This window comes from Brienomyrus brachyistius, unplaced genomic scaffold (genome assembly GCF_023856365.1).
Source record: "Brienomyrus brachyistius isolate T26 unplaced genomic scaffold, BBRACH_0.4 scaffold55, whole genome shotgun sequence".
Taxonomy (NCBI): domain Eukaryota; kingdom Metazoa; phylum Chordata; class Actinopteri; order Osteoglossiformes; family Mormyridae; genus Brienomyrus; species Brienomyrus brachyistius.
In genome coordinates this window covers 261695-285729 of record NW_026042330.1, presented here as the reverse complement: position 1 = coordinate 285729, position 24035 = coordinate 261695, and the positions used below count along the sequence as shown (strand labels likewise).

Below are 24035 nucleotides of genomic sequence, written 5' to 3'. Positions count from 1 at the left end.
GCCTACAGCTCCCGTGGTTCCACCACATTCCCGGTCGAAGACCTGGTCCGGATGCTCATGTTCCAGAATGCCGGCGAGGCTTCGGACCTCGCGCTGCAGTATGGGCTCGCGGTCGATGCAGGGTAAGGCTGGGCTGTGCTTCGTTGTCCCTTTTGTGTTGGGGGCAGGGTGGCTTATCTCTGATGGGGGTGCTAATCTATGATGGGTGGTATATTTTATTGAAGCTCTGCCCTCCCCCTAGCATGGTGGAGCTAAGCCGGACAGCGTATCAGGAGCCTGAGATCCAGCCACGTCCAAAGCGCTCTGTGGCCATCGCAAGGAAGCGGGAGGTGCTGGTGGGCCAAGTGGTCAACGGCGCGCCACTGCCCAACCCACCCCAACACACACCCGTCAACAGCTTTGACAGCCGCAACAAGTACCGTGGGGATGGGCAGCCAGCGGAGGCAGGCAGTGTGCCCAGGGCTGGTGCGTCTGCACTCCACCTTCCGCTAACTGTTACGCTTCGTCCACCTTCTGGCCTCTGATTGTAATTTTGTCATTTTTCCTGCCCACGCTGTAGCAGCCTCCCCTCAGAGGCCCCCCATTGAGCTGGATGCGCGGGCCCTCCAGCACCGATCCAAGATGCCGAGCGACCCAGCGGAGTCAGCTGGCCTCCCTGGTAGAGAGGAGAGTGGAGCACTTGGGGCATCTCCGTCGGAGGCACCACCAGTCGCCCCACCTACGCCTCCCCCACCGGAGCCCGTTTACACAGTGCAGGTGATAGATTGCTCATTGCTGCGTGTCAACCCAGTAGCAGTGTGTTGGTATTGCCATAGTAATGACAAATAACCCCCCCCCCCTTGCAGGACATCGCCACGGAGGTAGAGGCCATGCTGGAGGAGGTAGTGCAGGCCGAGGTGGCTGACGTGGCTGCCACCGGAGCCGAGTACATCTCTGCTGCACTCAGGTAGGAGCGTGAGCCAGATAGGGAGCAGTGGCCTCTAGAGGGTTGTTACACTCAACCAACACCAGTTTGGTGATGTGGATGGGTTGTTGCAGCATGTGCAACGGCCAGGTGGAGGCAGTGCTGAGTGAGGTGGTGGAGCAGATGCTGCGGGAGGTTTCTGCTGCCGAGATCCAGGCAGAGAGGGAGCATATCGCTGAGGAGAAGCGCAGGATGGAGGAAGCCAGGTAGGCCTCACCTGTCTGGGCTGGGGAGGAGGGGTGGGTGCATTTTGAGGGGATGTGCCATCTGATGGGCCTGTCTCTGTCAGGAGAAAGCAGGAACACGAGGAGCTCCTGGCCCGGCTCAGCAAGACACTGTGTGCCGAGATCACACAGGAGGTGCTGCGCGACTGCATCGTGGAGACTGCCTCAACAGAGATCAGGTACTGGTGAGCCAAGGGGGATCAGAGGTCATAGAGAGTGTTCAGATAACTGTATATAGGCTGAACGCATGCCCCTTCGTGCCAGGCGTGCCCAAGAAGAGCAGGCAGAATGTGTGGCTCGCAGCTCACAAGACGTGTGTGAGGTACTGCTGGAGGAGACGCTGTGTGGTGAGCTCACCCTGCTGGCCCAAGACGTCCTGGAAGCAGAGCTTCTGAGTATACGCAGGTTCATCAAAAGGTAAGGGGCAGTGGTAAGGGGACCAGATATTTTGCCCACATGCTCGCCGACAACCGGGCTTCACCCTGTGCATGTGTTGCAGGTGGCGTGATGTGGTGGCCGTGCGCAGGCAGCTGAAGCGACCAGATGCGTGATTTTCCTGCTGCCCCTGGCTGTGTGGACCCCCGCTTCAGGCTGCAGGCCTTGGCCCCCAGTGCCCCCCCCTCACCCTGCCTGGACAGGCTGGCCCGGGGCGTGGTCAACCTGGGGCACGCTGGGGACCTCTCTGTTTCCTGCACCAGGTACATCTCTCTCACAGCATAATAATGCTGACATAATATTCATAATAGAGGTGCACCGATCCCACTTTTTCAGTGCCAATATAATCCTGATACCTGAACATAAGGTATTGGCTGATTATGAGTATGATCCAGTACCAAAGCTCTTTTTTTTTTTTCCAAGCTAGTAAATACAAATGGAAAAGAAGTTTTAATTAGCCCACAAGAAACATACATAAGATACTGTTCCACCTCTTTTGTGCATCTTGTACATTTTGCAGTTGTTTGAATATCTTCACAAGTACACCTAAGTGGCATGCGTCACTTTTCACTGTGATAGCAGCACCTCGTGTATCAAGCTATAGCGAGTGCGCAAAACAGCCCAAGCTGGCTTCCAAATCCATCGCTTTTTTTCATATTACTTGCATTGCCTTAATTGAGTGCACTATTAGTGGGATTTTCCACTGAATGTTACTTTGTTTTTACAAAGATCGCAAATCGCTGTGCTACTGGTTGTTTCAAGCATAAAATTCTTCCAGGTTTTAGACATGTTAGTTTGCTTCGCAAGCATGCAAGTTGCATTTGCTACCATCACCTGATCCTTCCACTACAAAGGACATGCACATGACGTCATAGCAGGGGAAGTCACTGCACTCACACACACTGAGTGTCAAAAAACCGAGGAAGCGTTAACGTTCAGCTTGAATGCCACAAAAAATAAAAAAGGGGGGAAAGCTGTTGTGCGATTTGATTGTACCACTCAGTATAAGAAGAAATAGACTGGCTATAACTAAATAATTATTGAACATGGATCGGTCACATGTGGCCGATGTCCGATCCGTCTGATTAGGTATCTTGAATATTGGATCGGGGCACCTCTGCTGAATTAGACAGTACTTCCCAAAATGACTTCCGTCCTGTCCGTTTATTTTGCTGGCCATTGATTTGCTGTAGTGTTAAGTGTACCGATGCTGACACTCTGCTGCCTTCTGCAGGTTGGCGAAGATACGAAGGGAAACCGAGCATCAGATGAAGGTCCACTTGTTCTACCAGCAGCTCCTGAGGTATGGTGCTACTGTAGAGTAGCTGTTAGCCATCCATCACTCTCCATGTGCTCATCTACATCTCCATCCACTTCAGCGAATCTGTGTGGGGGCCACTGGACCTGCTCAGTCTGGTGGCAGCAAGCGTCTCGAACCCATCTGACACAATCTTCTGGAAGGCAGCCCTCTTGTTGCCAAGTGATCATGAAAGAGATGCCAGTGTTGCTAACCAGTAAGTGGGGGAACTGGGTGTCGTTCGGGGAGGGATTGGGTGTTAGTTGGGTTTAGAGGTCCTGGAGCTTACATTTGTGCCCCCCTCCCATCTCTGATGCAAGATTTTGACAGAATGGCTGGAGTCCAAATTCGGTAACTCGGAGAAGCAAGAACACAGGGAGATGGTCCCCAACGGACACATGCAAACCTTGAGCATCAGCAGCGGCCTGCGGAGTGTGGGGGAGCGCATGCACACAGTGCACGTGTGTGTGAAGGTGTGGCAGATAGGGGGGAACTTGCCGATGAATATCGACAGGCTTCATGCCCCTGTGTTGCATGTTCTGTCATTAATGTTAGTCTAGCATAGCTTAACATAGCCTAGCATAGTCTGGCACTATGTGATATTAGCAGGTCCTGTGGTAACACAGATGTTTGCGAAGGGTGCAAGTGCAGGAAGTGAGGCCATGTTTCTCACTGTGGGTCAGGTGGCCCGCGGGCCCCTCAGCGAGGAAGGCCAGTTGGCATTGGAGAAGCGGAAGGGGCTGATGGGCATGGGCGCCCTGCTGATGCTGCTGCCCTCGGCAGTCAGTCCCGGGGCTGATGAGGAAGACGGGGACATCTTCCTGTTATCCGCCCTGCTGCAACTCCGGCAGATCCAGCAGGCTAATGCCTGGCCACAGGCCCTTCCTCTGGTGGTGGTGGTCCCAGGGCAGGCTGGGCACAGGGCCAGCGATGAACGGCTAGAGGAAGGTGTGACACTAACCGTGTCTATGACAACAGGTGTCGCGTGGGATTCGCTTACTTTACTTATAGCATTTCTCTTGAGGCTATGTTTACGTATGCAGAGCTAATACAGTTGGTTTGTTCCTCCTGTCTGACCATCGGTTTCCTTTCCCTGTAAGACCTGATGCTTCAGACACTCATTGAGGAAGGTTTGATTTCAGAGTACATGTTCGTCCATATCCCCGAGACCACGAACGAACCCCAAGGATCCGAGCAGGTGAGTGTGCATGTTGTCGCTGGCCTCGGTAAGATTGAACCATCCCATTGACCATCACCCCCGTCTCCCCGCAGATCCGCCATGCCGTCAGGTGGCTCGCTGCCCGCTCCACGGCACCAGCCCGGCTCGTCTCGCAGACGTTGGTGCAGGTTGTGGAGGCCGGGCTCTGCCGCGAGTTTGCTGGTAGGCTTCACCGTGATCGGAGGGACCGTGACATGGCGGGACTGCCCTCCCAGGGCCCTGCACCCGTCATCGGCCTCTACAACACTGTCCTGGCTTTCTTGGCTGGCCTTGTGTCGTCCCCGAGTCTGGCTGGCCTCTCCTGGCCCGTGGCAGAGTTCTCGGTGCCAGGGGGTGGTGACTGCCTACCACATCTGCTCTGGAACTCGGCTGAGCACCTGGAGTGGCTCCAGGGGGCAGTCCTGAGCCTGCGGCTGCCCGACTGGCCGCTGCCAGCCGTGGGGGGTATGTCCATGCCTCAGATTCGGAATTCGGACTTCTTGCTAAGTGGCTGCTTCTTAGTCTGTTTCCTTAAATTTCTGCTGCTGCCACCGCTCCCCCCACCCAGCTCCTTGGAGCCAGCTGGTTGCCTCCATCTTCCAGTACGTATCTCAAATCCCATGGTCCCGCCACAGCCAGCCACTCCTTATGTCCCAGTTGGAGAACCTTTTGGAGAGGCTGCGTCAGGACTGTGTGGGCCGAGGTGGGGGGCCGGACAAGGAGCCCACTTTCTGGGAGGTGCCCTGGGACGAAATTGTCATGCTCTGTGTAGAGCACCAACTCCGGGACTGGAACCCTCCTGGGTGCCCCGTGAGTGAAGGTGAGGGGGGTGGGGTGGGTCTGACGTTTGGGGGGGCCTACTGGGGATGCCATGCAGGTGTGAACCTATCCCACCATCTTCAGATGTCATCAGTGACGACGGAGAAATCTCGGTGTATTTCCTGAGCGATGGGCTGCAGGGCTTCATACCGCCGTCCTGCTGGGTGGATGCCGTAAAGCAGACGCACAGGGACAAGCAGCAGGGGAAGGCAGGGTAAGAGCCAGCCAGCCATGTAAATCTAACACATTCCAGATAGACTGTTAACAGTGACCTGCAGATTTAATGAATATTATTTACTATTAAATGGAAGAAGAGGGAAAGCCATCAGCTTCCAGTCTTGCTCATATCCCCAAGAGTGGTGTACAATACTGGCTTCTTATCCAAAGTCTCTGCCATTGCAGGTGTCACCAGAGCATGTGGCCTCATCCTCGACTGGCCAGGCCACGTCTTCAACAGAAGCTGTTTCACAGCATGGTTGAGGACCCTGAGTCCGGATCCGGTGTTGCCCCTGTTTTGGATGCTGCCTCCAGCCCCCAGGACCTCCTGGCTCGCATTGAGGAGGAGAAAGAACAGAGCCGCAGGTCTGACAGAGAACAGACATGCTACACACGTGTACTCTCTCATGTGAGTTGTGGCATAAACATTGAGCCATTTCCTGTTTGACTTGGATCTGCAGGTTCGAGGACCAGCTGCGTACCTGGCTTGACGTCGAGTCCCTGGGCCCTTCCTCTTCCTCCTCACCACTTTTCTTGCCTTCTTCGTTACTGTCTGTACCGGAGATCGTAGTGCCCTCCCCAAAGATGGCTGCCCCACCTGCACTTGCCCTGGTATTGACCCTGTGCCTACACAGTTGCTCACATTTTAAGACCCCAAGTACCCTGTGCTCATCAGTTGAGACTGTTTCTGTGCCCATTTTTGTAGCAGAAGGAGCGCAGTGTCCGCAGTGACCAGGCCAGGGGAGCTGCCAGTTTGTATATTTCCGCAGATGTGACACAGGCGCGGATATAATCTCCCAGGCCGAAGGACGCCGAAATCTACCGCGCTGTAAGAACTCTGTTTCGACTTTTGAAGGCCGTATTTTTGGGCTTTTTACACAATGAATCCGTCTGGGCTTTTCGGCAGAACACAAGGCGGAGCGTTTCAGTCTCCGCGCGCCCCGACCTCGGGGCTCTTTTCCTTCGGCCAGCAGAACGCTCCTTTCGTGCAGCCGCCTGCCCTCGGCCAGGGCACCGGCCAGACCTCGCTCTTCAGTACATCGTCTGCCTTCGGCCAGACCGGATCCCTTTTCGGGCAGCCTGGCGGGACGGCGTCTGGACAGGCCCCGACCTTCGGCATGCCCGGTTCTGGGAGTCAGACCCCGTCGTTTGTACAGAGCGACACCAGGTTCGGCCCGCCGCCCTCCTTCGGGCAGCCGGCCGGGGTCGGTCAGAGCTCTGTCTTTAACCAGAACTCGGCTTTTCCCCAGACCTCTGCCTTCGGACAGACCGGCGGATTTACTCAGCACACACCCGGCTTCGGCGGCTCTAACGCTATCTCCGCCTCCTCTGTTCCCCCCTCCTCGGGGTCTAGTCAACCACTGAGATTCGGACAGTTGTCCACAGGGTCTTCTTCGGTATTCTCCCCTGGAAGCGTTCAGGGCCGCGGATTTAGCACCTCAGAGTTCAGCTTCAAGCCGTCAGACGCAGCTGTGTTCAAACCTATTTATAGCGCCAGTCCTGAACCGGCTGTGTCCCAGGCTGTGTCCGAGTCTTTTGGTTCCAGCCCATCCAGCACCACCGCTACCAGTATGGACAGCAGTGGGCCTGCTCCTGCTGCCTCTGAGTTCCTTTCTGGAGCATTAGGTTTTAGCTTCTCACAGCCCATCGCAGTGTCCAGCAGCATCCTCCCCACCAAAGATGCACATCCCAGCACCACCCAGGAGTTCAGCTTCTCGAAACCAGCAGCACCCTCCGTTGGTGCTGGCAGTGGCCTGGGTGGGGGGACCTCCCAGGCCGCCTCTGTCTCCAGGTACTCTGCCTCTAGCCTCCATGAGCCCCGGCCACTGTTTGGTGCTGTCAGCTTTGGTCCGCTAAAACCCAAGACTGACGCTGGGGTTGTGTCTGGTGAGGTCCGTGGGGGGGGGCGGTGAGGGGGAGAATGCAGGGGAGGCAGCGGCTAAGGGTACCAAGCGGAAGGAGGAGATGGTGGAGCATTTATCAGAGGAGCCCCAAGTTGGTGCTGACTCCGCCTCCAGGCACCCTCCCAAGAGGCCCCTGGTCCGGGGCCGGGGGCCTGTCAGCAGCATCTTTCGCAGTGCCTTGACCAGCATCCTGAAGACACCGGCCCTACAGACCCGGCGAGAGCCGAAGAGGAGTGAGGAGCCACAGCCAGACTGGGGGGAGGCGGAGCACCAGGGTTCGATGGCACCGACCACCAGCCACTCACCCTCAACGCCGCCAAGGTCACAGGCCCCAACCCGGGAGGTCCTTGAGAGGGCGGAGGAGTTGGGTGAGTACTCCCAGGAAGAAGCACATTGGGTTCGAAGCCAAGTATAGTCTGAAAAACTGAACTCTGTGACACTTGCCACAGATCCCGAAACTGAGGCAGCATCAACAGTGAGACGTGCCCGCCGCCTGGACAGCACAGACAGCCTGGGGGGGATGTCACCCTCCGAAGCCATGGTGCTCCAATGCAAGAACATTCCAGCCAGTCTTAACAGCAAGGACATCCTGGGGGAACATTTCCGCCAGTTCGGACGTGTGCAGCGGATCTTCTGCAGGCCCCAGAAGAACCTGGCCATAGTGCACTTCCACGACCATGTGAGCAATGGCTTTGCACACCTTTGGGGGGGGGGCTTGGTCGCTGTACTCATTAGGCTGTGCTCTCGTCCATGATCTCCCGGGCTTTCCTCACTGACTTTTGGTATCTTTCAGGCTTCTGCTGCCAAAGCCAAGAAGAAGGGCAAACTGCTGCGCAGGCATTAGCTCACCATCTTCTGGCAGAGGAAGAAGCAGAGTGAGTGACTATTACGGTGCTCTCTATCTGTGCATCGAGCCAAGGCCAGGGCGGGGTCTTTGTGACTCGTTGCAGCCTTTCATTCCCATGTCAGCTGTTTCGATGAACTGGTTCTGTGTGTCTCTTAGGTCCAGGAGAGAAGGGCCAAAGGCCTCCAGATGACCCTGATCCTCAGAGCCAGGCAGGAGGCTTTGAGTCAGCCCCTGTCTGCAAAGCCCTCTCCAAATCCACCTCCGGCTGGTCCTCCAGCTCATCCCTATCCAGAGGGTAATCTTGTCTTTAAATCATTCTCTTACCGTAAGAGTAAATAACTCAATTTTACAATAAGATGGCCGGGTCTTTATTAAATTAAGTTAGGGAAGAAAATCACCTTTTTGAAACCCAATGCAAGTTCTTTAAAAAAAAAAAAAAAAAATCTGGATCACTCTGGTTTTTTATTATGTATACATTTTGTTAGTTTTTTTTCCAAGCAGCTTGAGTTATGTTAGGTCATCTGGTAATGAAACTCTTTACCTCAGGCTCGGATTCGTGACATTAAAGTCAAACTGAGTTCTTTGGCTGCTATGCCCCCTACTGGCCAGGTGTTCAAAGGAGCCCAGGTTTTGCCAGCTTTTAGAAGCTCTTCAGCCTTTGGTCTGTCCCTCTCAGGTCACCAGCCAAGAAACCCCTGGCGACAAAGGCCCTGCAGTTTGAGAGTGAGCCGCAGATGGAGCCCAGCCCAGACGGCCTCGAATCCGAACATCTAGCCAGCAGCCTCCCCTCTCCCCTCTTCCACCTGATTGGCCAGGTAGCTGAAACCGCAGAGGAGAAGTATCGTCTGCTAGAGCAGCGGGACAAGATCCTGCGACAGGGTAGGTCCCCCTAGGGTCACGTTGCTGAGCCACCCCCCCCCTCCCACCCCAAAGTGAATCGCCAGCTGACACGGTCTCCTCTGGCACAGCTCGGCCCAAGAGGACCGACCTGGATCTGTCCAAGGTGTTTGTGGGTACGTGTCCTGACATGTGTCCGGAGAAGGAGCGTTACATGAGGGAGACCCGGAACCAACTGAGCTCTTTTGAGGTCATCCCCAACACGGAGAAGGTATCACCACCCCTGCCCCTCTTTCCTAATGCTTCCCCCTCCCCGCCATGAATTGACAGACCACAGGCTGCAAATCACCCTCTGCACCCCACGCAGGTGGACCACACTGCTGCCATTAAGGAGTACAGCAGGTCCTCTGCTGACCAGGAGGAGCCCCTCCCCCATGAACTGCGGCCCCTTACTGTGCTGAACATGACCATGAACTACCTGGTTACCCAGGTCATGGACCAGGGTGAGGACAACTACCGTGACTGGTATGACTTTGTGTGGAACCGCACACGAGGTATCCGGAAGGTGAGCAACATTAGTCCGTGTCTCATTATTCCTGTGCCCTGCGGGCCTCGCCCTGATCCTTTTTCTGGGCCATCTGCAGGATATCACTCAGCAGCACCTGTGCGACCCGCTTACGGTGTCCCTTATTGAAAAGTGCGCCCGCTTCCACATCCACTGCGCACACCACCTGTGCCAGGAGCCCATGATGTCCTTTGATGCTAAGATCAACAATGAAAACCTGACCAAATGCCTGCAGAGCCTCAAGGAGATGTACCAGGACCTGGCCAGCAAGAACATCTACTGCCCTCATGAGGCAGAGTTTCGGCAGTACAGCGTGCTCCTGAAGCTCAATGATGGAGACATCCTCCGGTGGGTGGCTGGCCGGCAGTCGGTGTCCCGTGTCACCGTGGCACCTCTCCAGCTGACATTTCATTCCCTCCCTACCTGCAGGGAGGTGCAGCAATTCCGGGCGGAGCTCCGAAACTCTCCGGAGGTGAAGTTTGCCGTCCAGGCCTTTGCCGCTGTCAACAGCAACAACTTCGTGAGGTTCTTCAAGCTGGTCAAGGTGGCCTCGTATCTGGCTGGTTGCATCTTGCACCGCTACTTCGACCAGGTGGGGGAGCCGTTGCTCCGCTCCCTACATCCTCATCAGCCCCAATACCTCACTTACCTGGACCGCTCTGGTGCCCCCTACAGGTGCGCCGTGAGGCTCTGCGGGCCCTGAATGTGGCCTACAGCTCCCGTGGTTCCACCACATTCCCGGTCGAAGACCTGGTCCGGATGCTCATGTTCCAGAATGCCGGCGAGGCTTCGGACCTCGCGCTGCAGTATGGGCTCGCGGTCGATGCAGGGTAAGGCTGGGCTGTGCTTCGTTGTCCCTTTTGTGTTGGGGGCAGGGTGGCTTATCTCTGATGGGGGTGCTAATCTATGATGGGTGGTATATTTTATTGAAGCTCTGCCCTCCCCCTAGCATGGTGGAGCTAAGCCGGACAGCGTACCAGGAGCCTGAGATCCAGCCACGTCCAAAGCGCTCTGTGGCCATCGCAAGGAAGCGGGAGGTGCTGGTGGGCCAAGTGGTCAACGGCGCGCCACTGCCCAACCCACCCCAACACACACCCGTCAACAGCTTTGACAGCCGCAACAAGTACCGTGGGGATGGGCAGCCAGCGGAGGCAGGCAGTGTGCCCAGGGCTGGTGCGTCTGCACTCCACCTTCCGCTAACTGTTACGCTTCGTCCACCTTCTGGCCTCTGATTGTAATTTTGTCATTTTTCCTGCCCACGCTGTAGCAGCCTCCCCTCAGAGGCCCCCCATTGAGCTGGATGCGCGGGCCCTCCAGCACCGATCCAAGATGCCGAGCGACCCAGCGGAGTCAGCTGGCCTCCCTGGTAGAGAGGAGAGTGGAGCACTTGGGGCATCTCCGTCGGAGGCACCACCAGTCGCCCCACCTACGCCTCCCCCACCGGAGCCCGTTTACACAGAGCAGGTGATAGATTGCTCATTGCTGCGTGTCAACCCAGTAGCAGTGTGTTGGTATTGCCATAGTAATGACAAATAACCCCCCCCCCCCCCTTGCAGGACATCGCCACGGAGGTAGAGGCCATGCTGGAGGAGGTAGTGCAGGCCGAGGTGGCTGACGTGGCTGCCACCGAAGCCGAGTACATCTCTGCTGCACTCAGGTAGGAGCGTGAGCCAGATAGGGAGCAGTGGCCTCTAGAGGGTTGTCACACTCAACCAACACCAGTTTGGTGATGTGGATGGGTTGTTGCAGCATGTGCAACGGCCAGGTGGAGGCAGTGCTGAGTGAGGTGGTGGAGCAGATGCTGCGGGAGGTTTCTGCTGCCGAGATCCAGGCAGAGAGGGAGCATATCGCTGAGGAGAAGCGCAGGATGGAGGAAGCCAGGTAGGCCTCACCTGTCTGGGCTGGGGAGGAGGGGTGGGTGCATTTTGAGGGGATGTGCCATCTGATGGGCCTGTCTCTGTCAGGAGAAAGCAGGAACACGAGGAGCTCCTGGCCCGGCTCAGCAAGACACTGTGTGCCGAGATCACACAGGAGGTGCTGCGCGACTGCATCGTGGAGACTGCCTCAACAGAGATCAGGTACTGGTGAGCCAAGGGGGATCAGAGGTCATAGAGAGTGTTCAGATAACTGTATATAGGCTGAACGCATGCCCCTTCGTGCCAGGCGTGCCCAAGAAGAGCAGGCAGAATGTGTGGCTCGCAGCTCACAAGACGTGTGTGAGGTACTGCTGGAGGAGACGCTGTGTGGTGAGCTCACCCTGCTGGCCCAAGACGTCCTGGAAGCAGAGCTTCTGAGTATACGCAGGTTCATCAAAAGGTAAGGGGCAGTGGTAAGGGGACCAGATATTTTGCCCACATGCTCGCCGACAACCGGGCTTCACCCTGTGCATGTGTTGCAGGTGGCGTGATGTGGTGGCCGTGCGCAGGCAGCTGAAGCGACCAGATGCGTGATTTTCCTGCTGCCCCTGGCTGTGTGGACCCCCGCTTCAGGCTGCAGGCCTTGGCCCCCAGTGCCCCCCCCTCACCCTGCCTGGACAGGCTGGCCCGGGGCGTGGTCAACCTGGGGCACGCTGGGGACCTCTCTGTTTCCTGCACCAGGTACATCTCTCTCACAGCATAATAATGCTGACCTAATATTCATAATAGAGGTGCACCGATCCCACTTTTTCAGTGCCAATATAATCCTGATACCTGAACATAAGGTATTGGCTGATTATGAGTATGATCCAGTACCAAAGCTCTTTTTTTTTTTTTTTCCAAGCTAGTAAATACAAATGGAAAAGAAGTTTTAATTAGCCCACAAGAAACATACATAAGATACTGTTCCACCTCTTTTGTGCATCTTGTATTGAGCATTTTTGAGACATTTTGCAGTTGTTTGAATATCTTCACAAGTACACCCAAGTGGCATGCGTCACTTTTCACTGTGATAGCAGCACCTCGTGTATCAAGCTATAGCGAGTGCGCAAAACAGCCCAAGCTGGCTTCCAAATCCATCGCTTTTTTTCATATTACTTGCATTGCCTTAATTGAGTGCACTATTAGTGGGATTTTCCACTGAATGTTACTTTGTTTTTACAAAGATCGCAAATCGCTGTGCTACTGGTTGTTTCAAGCATAAAATTCTTCCAGGTTTTAGACATGTTAGTTTGCTTCGCAAGCATGCAAGTTGCATTTGCTACCATCACCTGATCCTTCCACTACAAAGGACATGCACATGACGTCATAGCAGGGGAAGTCACTGCACTCACACACACTGAGTGTCAAAAAACCGAGGAAGCGTTAACGTTCAGCTTGAATGCCACAAAAAATAAAAAAGGGGGGAAAGCTGTTGTGCGATTTGATTGTACCACTCAGTATAAGAAGAAATAGACTGGCAATAACTAAATAATTATTGAACATGGATCGGTCACATGTGGCCGATGTCCGATCCGTCTGATTAGGTATCTTGAATATTGGATCGGGGCACCTCTGCTGAATTAGACAGTACTTCCCAAAATGACTTCCGTCCTGTCCGTTTATTTTGCTGGCCATTGATTTGCTGTAGTGTTAAGTGTACCGATGCTGACACTCTGCTGCCTTCTGCAGGTTGGCGAAGATGCGAAGGGAAACCGAGCATCAGATGAAGGTTCACTTGTTCTACCAGCAGCTCCTGAGGTATGGTGCTACTGTAGAGTAGCTGTTAGCCATCCATCACTCTCCATGTGCTCATCTACATCTCCATCCACTTCAGCGAATCTGTGTGGGGGCCACTGGACCTGCTCAGTCTGGTGGCAGCAAGCGTCTCGAACCCATCTGACACAATCTTCTGGAAGGCAGCCCTCTTGTTGCCAAGTGATCATGAAAGAGATGCCAGTGTTGCTAACCAGTAAGTGGGGGAACTGGGTGTCGTTCGGGGAGGGATTGGGTGTTAGTTGGGTTTAGAGGTCCTGGAGCTTACATTTGTGCCCCCCTCCCATCTCTGATGCAGGATTTTGACAGAATGGCTGGAGTCCAAATTCGGTAACTCGGAGAAGCAAGAACACAGGGAGATGGTCCCCAACGGACACATGCAAACCTTGAGCATCAGCAGCGGCCTGCGGAGCGTGGGGGAGCGCATGCACACAGTGCACGTGTGTGTGAAGGTGTGGCAGATAGGGGGGAACTTGCCGATGAATATCGACAGGCTTCATGCCCCTGTGTTGCATGTTCTGTCATTAATGTTAGTCTAGCATAGCTTAACATAGCCTAGCATAGTCTGGCACTATGTGATATTAGCAGGTCCTGTGGTAACACAGATGTTTGCGAAGGGTGCAAGTGCAGGAAGTGAGGCCATGTTTCTCACTGTGGGTCAGGTGGCCCGCGGGCCCCTCAGCGAGGAAGGCCAGTTGGCATTGGAGAAGCGGAAGGGGCTGATGGGCATGGGCGCCCTGCTGATGCTGCTGCCCTCGGCAGTCAGTCCCGGGGCTGATGAGGAAGACGGGGACATCTTCCTGTTATCCGCCCTGCTGCAACTCCGGCAGATCCAGCAGGCTAATGCCTGGCCACAGGCCCTTCCTCTGGTGGTGGTGGTCCCAGGGCAGGCTGGGCACAGGGCCAGCGATGAACGGCTAGAGGAAGGTGTGACACTAACCGTGTCTATGACAACAGGTGTCGCGTGGGATTCGCTTACTTTACTTATAGCATTTCTCTTGAGGCTATGTTTACGTATGCAGAGCTAATACAGTTGGTTTGTTCCTCCTGTCTGACCATCGGTTTCCTTTCCCTGTAAGACCTGATGCTTCAGACACTCATTGAGGAAGGTTTGATTTCAGAGTACATGTTCGTCCATATCCCCGAGACCACGAACGAACCCCAAGGATCCGAGCAGGTGAGTGTGCATGTTGTCGCTGGCCTCGGTAAGATTGAACCATCCCATTGACCATCACCCCCGTCTCCCCGCAGATCCGCCATGCCGTCAGGTGGCTCGCTGCCCGCTCCACGGCACCAGCCCGGCTCGTCTCGCAGACGTTGGTGCAGGTTGTGGAGGCCGGGCTCTGCCGCGAGTTTGCTGGTAGGCTTCACCGTGATCGGAGGGACCGTGACATGGCGGGACTGCCCTCCCAGGGCCCTGCACCCGTCATCGGCCTCTACAACACTGTCCTGGCTTTCTTGGCTGGCCTTGTGTCGTCCCCGAGTCTGGCTGGCCTCTCCTGGCCCGTGGCAGAGTTCTTGGTGCCAAGGGGTGGTGACTGCCTACCACATCTGCTCTGGAACTCGGCTGAGCACCTGGAGTGGCTCCAGGGGGCAGTCCTGAGCCTGCGGCTGCCCGACTGGCCGCTGCCAGCCGTGGGGGGTATGTCCATGCCTCAGATTCGGAATTCGGACTTCTTGCTAAGTGGCTGCTTCTTAGTCTGTTTCCTTAAATTTCTGCTGCTGCCACCGCTCCCCCCACCCAGCTCCTTGGAGCCAGCTGGTTGCCTCCATCTTCCAGTACGTATCTCAAATCCCATGGTCCCGCCACAGCCAGCCACTCCTTATGTCCCAGTTGGAGAACCTTTTGGAGAGGCTGCGTCAGGACTGTGTGGGCCGAGGTGGGGGGCCGGACAAGGAGCCCACTTTCTGGGAGGTGCCCTGGGACGAAATTGTCATGCTCTGTGTAGAGCACCAACTCCGGGACTGGAACCCTCCTGGGTGCCCCGTGAGTGAAGGTGAGGGGGGTGGGGTGGGTCTGACGTTTGGGGGGGCCTACTGGGGATGCCATGCAGGTGTGAACCTATCCCACCATCTTCAGATGTCATCAGTGACGACGGAGAAATCTCGGTGTATTTCCTGAGCGATGGGCTGCAGGGCTTCATACCGCCGTCCTGCTGGGTGGATGCCGTAAAGCAGACGCACAGGGACAAGCAGCAGGGGAAGGCAGGGTAAGAGCCAGCCAGCCATGTAAATCTAACACATTCCAGATAGACTGTTAACAGTGACCTGCAGATTTAATGAATATTATTTACTATTAAATGGAAGAAGAGGGAAAGCCATCAGCTCCCAGTCTTGCTCATATCCCCAAGAGTGGTGTACAATACTGGCTTCTTATCCAAAGTCTCTGCCATTGCAGGTGTCACCAGAGCATGTGGCCTCATCCTCGACTGGCCAGGCCACGTCTTCAACAGAAGCTGTTTCACAGCATGGTTGAGGACCCTGAGTCCGGATCCGGTGTTGCCCCTGTTTTGGATGCTGCCTCCAGCCCCCAGGACCTCCTGGCTCGCATTGAGGAGGAGAAAGAACAGAGCCGCAGGTCTGACAGAGAACAGACATGCTACACATGTGTACTCTCTCATGTGAGTTGTGGCATAAACATTGAGCCATTTCCTGTTTGACTTGGATCTGCAGGTTCGAGGACCAGCTGCGTACCTGGCTTGACGTCGAGTCCCTGGGCCCTTCCTCTTCCTCCTCACCACTTTTCTTGCCTTCTTCGTTACTGTCTGTACCGGAGATCGTAGTGCCCTCCCCAAAGATGGCTGCCCCACCTGCACTTGCCCTGGTATTGACCCTGTGCCTACACAGTTGCTCACATTTTAAGACCCCAAGTACCCTGTGCTCATCAGTTGAGACTGTTTCTGTGCCCATTTTTGTAGCAGAAGGAGCGCAGTGTCCGCAGTGACCAGGCCAGGGGAGCTGCCAGTTTGTATATTTCCGCAGATGTGACACAGGCGCGGATATAATCTCCCAGGCCGAAGGACGCCGAAATCTACCGCGCTGTAAGAACTCTGTTTCGACTTTTGAAGGCCGTATTTTTGGGCTTTTTACACAATGAATCCGTCTGGGCTTTTCGGCAGAACACAAGGCGGAGCGTTTCAGTCTCCGCGCGCCCCGACCTCGGGGCTCTTTTCCTTCGGCCAGCAGAACGCCCCTTTCGTGCAGCCGCCTGCCCTCGGCCAGGGCACCGGCCAGACCTCGCTCTTCAGTACATCGTCTGCCTTCGGCCAGACCGGATCCCTTTTCGGGCAGCCTGGCGGGACGGCGTCTGGACAGGCCCCGACCTTCGGCATGCCCGGTTCTGGGAGTCAGACCCCGTCGTTTGTACAGAGCGACACCAGGTTCGGCCCGCCGCCCTCCTTCGGGCAGCCGGCCGGGGTCGGTCAGAGCTCTGTCTTTAACCAGAACTCGGCTTTTCCCCAGACCTCTGCCTTCGGACAGACCGGCGGATTTGCTCAGCACACACCCGGCTTCGGCGGCTCTAACGCTATCTCCGCCTCCTCTGTTCCCCCCTCCTCGGGGTCTAGTCAACCACTGAGATTCGGACAGTTGTCCACAGGGTCTTCTTCGGTATTCTCCCCTGGAAGCGTTCAGGGCCGCGGATTTAGCACCTCAGAGTTCAGCTTCAAGCCGTCAGACGCAGCTGTGTTCAAACCTATTTATAGCGCCAGTCCTGAACCGGCTGTGTCCGAGTCTTTTGGTTCCAGCCCATCCAGCACCACCGCTACCAGTATGGACAGCAGTGGGCCTGCTCCTGCTGCCTCTGAGTTCCTTTCTGGAGCATTAGGTTTTAGCTTCTCACAGCCCATCGCAGTGTCCAGCAGCATCCTCCCCACCAAAGATGCACATCCCAGCACCACCCAGGAGTTCAGCTTCTCGAAACCAGCAGCACCCTCCGTTGGTGCTGGCAGTGGCCTGGGTGGGGGGACCTCCCAGGCCGCCTCTGTCTCCAGGTACTCTGCCTCTAGCCTCCATGAGCCCCGGCCACTGTTTGGTGCTGTCAGCTTTGGTCCGCTAAAACCCAAGACTGACGCTGGGGTTGTGTCTGGTGAGGTCCGTGGGGGGGGGCGGTGAGGGGGAGAATGCAGGGGAGGCAGCGGCTAAGGGTACCAAGCGGAAGGAGGAGATGGTGGAGCATTTATCAGAGGAGCCCCAAGTTGGTGCTGACTCCGCCTCCAGGCACCCTCCCAAGAGGCCCCTGGTCCGGGGCCGGGGGCCTGTCAGCAGCATCTTTCGCAGTGCCTTGACCAGCATCCTGAAGACACCGGCCCTACAGACCCGGCGAGAGCCGAAGAGGAGTGAGGAGCCACAGCCAGACTGGGGGGAGGCGGAGCACCAGGGTTCGATGGCACCGACCACCAGCCACTCACCCTCAACGCCGCCAAGGTCACAGGCCCCAACCCGGGAGGTCCTTGAGAGGGCGGAGGAGTTGGGTGAGTACTCCCAGGAAGAAGCACATTGGGTTCGAAGCCAAGTATAGTCTGAAAAACTGAACTCTGTGACACTTGCCACAGATCCCGAAACTGAGGCAGCATCAACAGTGAGACGTGCCCGCCGCCTGGACAGCACAGACAGCCTGGGGGGGATGTCACCCTCCGAAGCCATGGTGCTCCAATGCAAGAACATTCCAGCCAGTCTTAACAGCAAGGACATCCTGGGGGAACATTTCCGCCAGTTCGGACGTGTGCAGCGGATCTTCTGCAGGCCCCAGAAGAACCTGGCCATAGTGCACTTCCACGACCATGTGAGCAATGGCTTTGCACACCTTTGGGGGGGGGGCTTGGTCGCTGTACTCATTAGGCTGTGCTCTCGTCCATGATCTCCCGGGCTTTCCTCACTGACTTTTGGTATCTTTCAGGCTTCTGCTGCCAAAGCCAAGAAGAAGGGCAAACTGCTGCGCAGGCATTAGCTCACCATCTTCTGGCAGAGGAAGAAGCAGAGTGAGTGACTATTACGGTGCTCTCTATCTGTGCATCGAGCCAAGGCCAGGGCGGGGTCTTTGTGACTCGTTGCAGCCTTTCATTCCCATGTCAGCTGTTTCGATGAACTGGTTCTGTGTGTCTCTTAGGTCCAGGAGAGAAGGGCCAAAGGCCTCCAGATGACCCTGATCCTCAGAGCCAGGCAGGAGGCTTTGAGTCAGCCCCTGTCTGCAAAGCCCTCTCCAAATCCACCTCCGGCTGGTCCTCCAGCTCATCCCTATCCAGAGGGTAATCTTGTCTTTAAATCATTCTCTTACCGTAAGAGTAAATAACTCAATTTTACAATAAGATGGCCGGGTCTTTATTAAATTAAGTTAGGGAAGAAAATCACCTTTTTGAAACCCAATGCAAGTTCTTTAAAAAAAAAAAAAAAAAATCTGGATCACTCTGGTTTTTTATTATGTATACATTTTGTTAGTTTTTTTTCCAAGCAGCTTGAGTTATGTTAGGTCATCTGGTAATGAAACTCTTTACCTCAGGCTCGGATTCGTGACATTAAAGTCAAACTGAGTTCTTTGGCTGCTATGCCCCCTACTGGCCAGGTGTTCAAAGGAGCCCAGGTTTTGCCAGCTTTTAGAAGCTCTTCAGCCTTTGGTCTGTCCCTCTCAGGTCACCAGCCAAGAAACCCCTGGCGACAAAGGCCCTGCAGTTTGAGAGTGAGCCGCAGATGGAGCCCAGCCCAGACGGCCTCGAATCCGAACATCTAGCCAGCAGCCTCCCCTCTCCCCTCTTCCACCTGATTGGCCAGGTAGCTGAAACCGCAGAGGAGAAGTATCGTCTGCTAGAGCAGCGGGACAAGATCCTGCGACAGGGTAGGTCCCCCTAGGGTCACGTTGCTGAGCCACCCCCCCCTCCCACCCCAAAGTGAATCGCCAGCTGACACGGTCTCCTCTGGCACAGCTCGGCCCAAGAGGACCGACCTGGATCTGTCCAAGGTGTTTGTGGGTACGTGTCCTGACATGTGTCCGGAGAAGGAGCGTTACATGAGGGAGACCCGGAACCAACTGAGCTCTTTTGAGGTCATCCCCAACACGGAGAAGGTATCACCACCCCTGCCCCTCTTTCCTAATGCTTCCCCCTCCCCGCCATGAATTGACAGACCACAGGCTGCAAATCACCCTCTGCACCCCACGCAGGTGGACCACACTGCTGCCATTAAGGAGTACAGCAGGTCCTCTGCTGACCAGGAGGAGCCCCTCCCCCATGAACTGCGGCCCCTTACTGTGCTGAACATGACCATGAACTACCTGGTTACCCAGGTCATGGACCAGGGTGAGGACAACTACCGTGACTGGTATGACTTTGTGTGGAACCGCACACGAGGTATCCGGAAGGTGAGCAACATTAGTCCGTGTCTCATTATTCCTGTGCCCTGCGGGCCTCGCCCTGATCCTTTTTCTGGGCCATCTGCAGGATATCACTCAGCAGCACCTGTGCGACCCGCTTACGGTGTCCCTTATTGAAAAGTGCGCCCGCTTCCACATCCACTGCGCACACCACCTGTGCCAGGAGCCCATGATGTCCTTTGATGCTAAGATCAACAATGAAAACCTGACCAAATGCCTGCAGAGCCTCAAGGAGATGTACCAGGACCTGGCCAGCAAGAACATCTACTGCCCTCATGAGGCAGAGTTTCGGCAGTACAGCGTGCTCCTGAAGCTCAATGATGGAGACATCCTCCGGTGGGTGGCTGGCCGGCAGTCGGTGTCCCGTGTCACCGTGGCACCTCTCCAGCTGACATTTCATTCCCTCCCTACCTGCAGGGAGGTGCAGCAATTCCGGGCGGAGCTCCGAAACTCTCCGGAGGTGAAGTTTGCCGTCCAGGCCTTTGCCGCTGTCAACAGCAACAACTTCGTGAGGTTCTTCAAGCTGGTCAAGGTGGCCTCGTATCTGGCTGGTTGCATCTTGCACCGCTACTTCGACCAGGTGGGGGAGCCGTTGCTCCGCTCCCTACATCCTCATCAGCCCCAATACCTCACTTACCTGGACCGCTCTGGTGCCCCCTACAGGTGCGCCGTGAGGCTCTGCGGGCCCTGAATGTGGCCTACAGCTCCCGTGGTTCCACCACATTCCCGGTCGAAGACCTGGTCCGGATGCTCATGTTCCAGAATGCCGGCGAGGCTTCGGACCTCGCGCTGCAGTATGGGCTCGCGGTCGATGCAGGGTAAGGCTGGGCTGTGCTTCGTTGTCCCTTTTGTGTTGGGGGCAGGGTGGCTTATCTCTGATGGGGGTGCTAATCTATGATGGGTGGTATATTTTATTGAAGCTCTGCCCTCCCCCTAGCATGGTGGAGCTAAGCCGGACAGCGTACCAGGAGCCTGAGATCCAGCCACGTCCAAAGCGCTCTGTGGCCATCGCAAGGAAGCGGGAGGTGCTGGTGGGCCAAGTGGTCAACGGCGCGCCACTGCCCAACCCACCCCAACACACACCCGTCAACAGCTTTGACAGCCGCAACAAGTACCGTGGGGATGGGCAGCCAGCGGAGGCAGGCAGTGTGCCCAGGGCTGGTGCGTCTGCACTCCACCTTCCGCTAACTGTTACGCTTCGTCCACCTTCTGGCCTCTGATTGTAATTTTGTCATTTTTCCTGCCCACGCTGTAGCAGCCTCCCCTCAGAGGCCCCCCATTGAGCTGGATGCGCGGGCCCTCCAGCACCGATCCAAGATGCCGAGCGACCCAGCGGAGTCAGCTGGCCTCCCTGGTAGAGAGGAGAGTGGAGCACTTGGGGCATCTCCGTCGGAGGCACCACCAGTCGCCCCACCTACGCCTCCCCCACCGGAGCCCGTTTACACAGAGCAGGTGATAGATTGCTCATTGCTGCGTGTCAACCCAGTAGCAGTGTGTTGGTATTGCCATAGTAATGACAAATAACCCCCCCCCCCCTTGCAGGACATCGCCACGGAGGTAGAGGCCATGCTGGAGGAGGTAGTGCAGGCCGAGGTGGCTGACGTGGCTGCCACCGAAGCCGAGTACATCTCTGCTGCACTCAGGTAGGAGCGTGAGCCAGATAGGGAGCAGTGGCCTCTAGAGGGTTGTCACACTCAACCAACACCAGTTTGGTGATGTGGATGGGTTGTTGCAGCATGTGCAACGGCCAGGTGGAGGCAGTGCTGAGTGAGGTGGTGGAGCAGATGCTGCGGGAGGTTTCTGCTGCCGAGATCCAGGCAGAGAGGGAGCATATCGCTGAGGAGAAGCGCAGGATGGAGGAAGCCAGGTAGGCCTCACCTGTCTGGGCTGGGGAGGAGGGGTGGGTGCATTTTGAGGGGATGTGCCATCTGATGGGCCTGTCTCTGTCAGGAGAAAGCAGGAACACGAGGAGCTCCTGGCCCGGCTCAGCAAGACACTGTGTGCCGAGATCACACAGGAGGTGCTGCGCGACTGCATCGTGGAGACTGCCTCAACAGAGATCAGGTACTGGTGAGCCAAGGGGGATCAGAGGTCATAGAGAGTGTTCAGATAACTGTATATAGGCTGAACGCATGCCCCTTCGTGCCAGGCGTGCCCAAGAAGAGCAGGCAGAATGTGTGGCTCGCAGCTCACAAGACGTGTGTGAGGTACTGCTGGAGGAGACGCTGTGTGGTGAGCTCACCCTGCTGGCCCAAGACGTCCTGGAAGCAGAGCTTCTGAGTATACGCAGGTTCATCAAAAGGTAAGGGGCAGTGGTAAGGGGACCAGATATTTTGCCCACATGCTCGCCGACAACCGGGCTTCACCCTGTGCATGTGTTGCAGGTGGCGTGATGTGGTGGCCGTGCGCAGGCAGCTGAAGCGACCAGATGCGTGATTTTCCTGCTGCCCCTGGCTGTGTGGACCCCCGCTTCAGGCTGCAGGCCTTGGCCCCCAGTGCCCCCCCCTCACCCTGCCTGGACAGGCTGGCCCGGGGCGTGGTCAACCTGGGGCACGCTGGGGACCTCTCTGTTTCCTGCACCAGGTACATCTCTCTCACAGCATAATAATGCTGACCTAATATTCATAATAGAGGTGCACCGATCCCACTTTTTCAGTGCCAATATAATCCTGATACCTGAACATAAGGTATTGGCTGATTATGAGTATGATCCAGTACCAAAGCTCTTTTTTTTTTTTTTTCCAAGCTAGTAAATACAAATGGAAAAGAAGTTTTAATTAGCCCACAAGAAACATACATAAGATACTGTTCCACCTCTTTTGTGCATCTTGTATTGAGCATTTTTGAGACATTTTGCAGTTGTTTGAATATCTTCACAAGTACACCCAAGTGGCATGCGTCACTTTTCACTGTGATAGCAGCACCTCGTGTATCAAGCTATAGCGAGTGCGCAAAACAGCCCAAGCTGGCTTCCAAATCCATCGCTTTTTTTCATATTACTTGCATTGCCTTAATTGAGTGCACTATTAGTGGGATTTTCCACTGAATGTTACTTTGTTTTTACAAAGATCGCAAATCGCTGTGCTACTGGTTGTTTCAAGCATAAAATTCTTCCAGGTTTTAGACATGTTAGTTTGCTTCGCAAGCATGCAAGTTGCATTTGCTACCATCACCTGATCCTTCCACTACAAAGGACATGCACATGACGTCATAGCAGGGGAAGTCACTGCACTCACACACACTGAGTGTCAAAAAACCGAGGAAGCGTTAACGTTCAGCTTGAATGCCACAAAAAATAAAAAAGGGGGGAAAGCTGTTGTGCGATTTGATTGTACCACTCAGTATAAGAAGAAATAGACTGGCAATAACTAAATAATTATTGAACATGGATCGGTCACATGTGGCCGATGTCCGATCCGTCTGATTAGGTATCTTGAATATTGGATCGGGGCACCTCTGCTGAATTAGACAGTACTTCCCAAAATGACTTCCGTCCTGTCCGTTTATTTTGCTGGCCATTGATTTGCTGTAGTGTTAAGTGTACCGATGCTGACACTCTGCTGCCTTCTGCAGGTTGGCGAAGATGCGAAGGGAAACCGAGCATCAGATGAAGGTTCACTTGTTCTACCAGCAGCTCCTGAGGTATGGTGCTACTGTAGAGTAGCTGTTAGCCATCCATCACTCTCCATGTGCTCATCTACATCTCCATCCACTTCAGCGAATCTGTGTGGGGGCCACTGGACCTGCTCAGTCTGGTGGCAGCAAGCGTCTCGAACCCATCTGACACAATCTTCTGGAAGGCAGCCCTCTTGTTGCCAAGTGATCATGAAAGAGATGCCAGTGTTGCTAACCAGTAAGTGGGGGAACTGGGTGTCGTTCGGGGAGGGATTGGGTGTTAGTTGGGTTTAGAGGTCCTGGAGCTTACATTTGTGCCCCCCTCCCATCTCTGATGCAGGATTTTGACAGAATGGCTGGAGTCCAAATTCGGTAACTCGGAGAAGCAAGAACACAGGGAGATGGTCCCCAACGAACACATGCAAACCTTGAGCATCAGCAGCGGCCTGCGGAGCGTGGGGGAGCGCATGCACACAGTGCACGTGTGTGTGAAGGTGTGGCAGATAGGGGGGAACTTGCCGATGAATATCGACAGGCTTCATGCCCCTGTGTTGCATGTTCTGTCATTAATGTTAGTCTAGCATAGCTTAACATAGCCTAGCATAGTCTGGCACTATGTGATATTAGCAGGTCCTGTGGTAACACAGATGTTTGCGAAGGGTGCAAGTGCAGGAAGTGAGGCCATGTTTCTCACTGTGGGTCAGGTGGCCCGCGGGCCCCTCAGCGAGGAAGGCCAGTTGGCATTGGAGAAGCGGAAGGGGCTGATGGGCATGGGCGCCCTGCTGATGCTGCTGCCCTCGGCAGTCAGTCCCGGGGCTGATGAGGAAGACGGGGACATCTTCCTGTTATCCGCCCTGCTGCAACTCCGGCAGATCCAGCAGGCTAATGCCTGGCCACAGGCCCTTCCTCTGGTGGTGGTGGTCCCAGGGCAGGCTGGGCACAGGGCCAGCGATGAACGGCTAGAGGAAGGTGTGACACTAACCGTGTCTATGACAACAGGTGTCGCGTGGGATTCGCTTACTTTACTTATAGCATTTCTCTTGAGGCTATGTTTACGTATGCAGAGCTAATACAGTTGG

General features: G+C 55.4%; 3 protein-coding genes across 4 annotated transcripts in view; 1 reads left to right on the top strand and 2 right to left on the bottom strand.

The window, feature by feature from the left end:
* LOC125724129 (uncharacterized) overlaps window positions 1-24035 on the bottom strand; it is a 229571-nt gene that overhangs the window by 90627 nt on the left and 114909 nt on the right. The window lies entirely within an intron of this gene.
* The window catches only part of LOC125724132 (uncharacterized), a 160894-nt gene that overhangs the window by 89917 nt on the left and 46942 nt on the right, over window positions 1-24035 (bottom strand). The window lies entirely within an intron of this gene.
* LOC125724138 (germinal-center associated nuclear protein-like) lies at window positions 612-1882 on the top strand. The gene is made up of 6 exons (XM_049001105.1): window positions 612-756; window positions 846-946; window positions 1039-1170; window positions 1254-1367; window positions 1453-1605; window positions 1688-1882. The coding sequence occupies exons 1-6, from the start codon at window positions 622-624 to the stop codon at window positions 1737-1739; spliced, it is 687 nt and encodes a 228-aa protein (XP_048857062.1). The 5' UTR covers window positions 612-621; the 3' UTR covers window positions 1740-1882.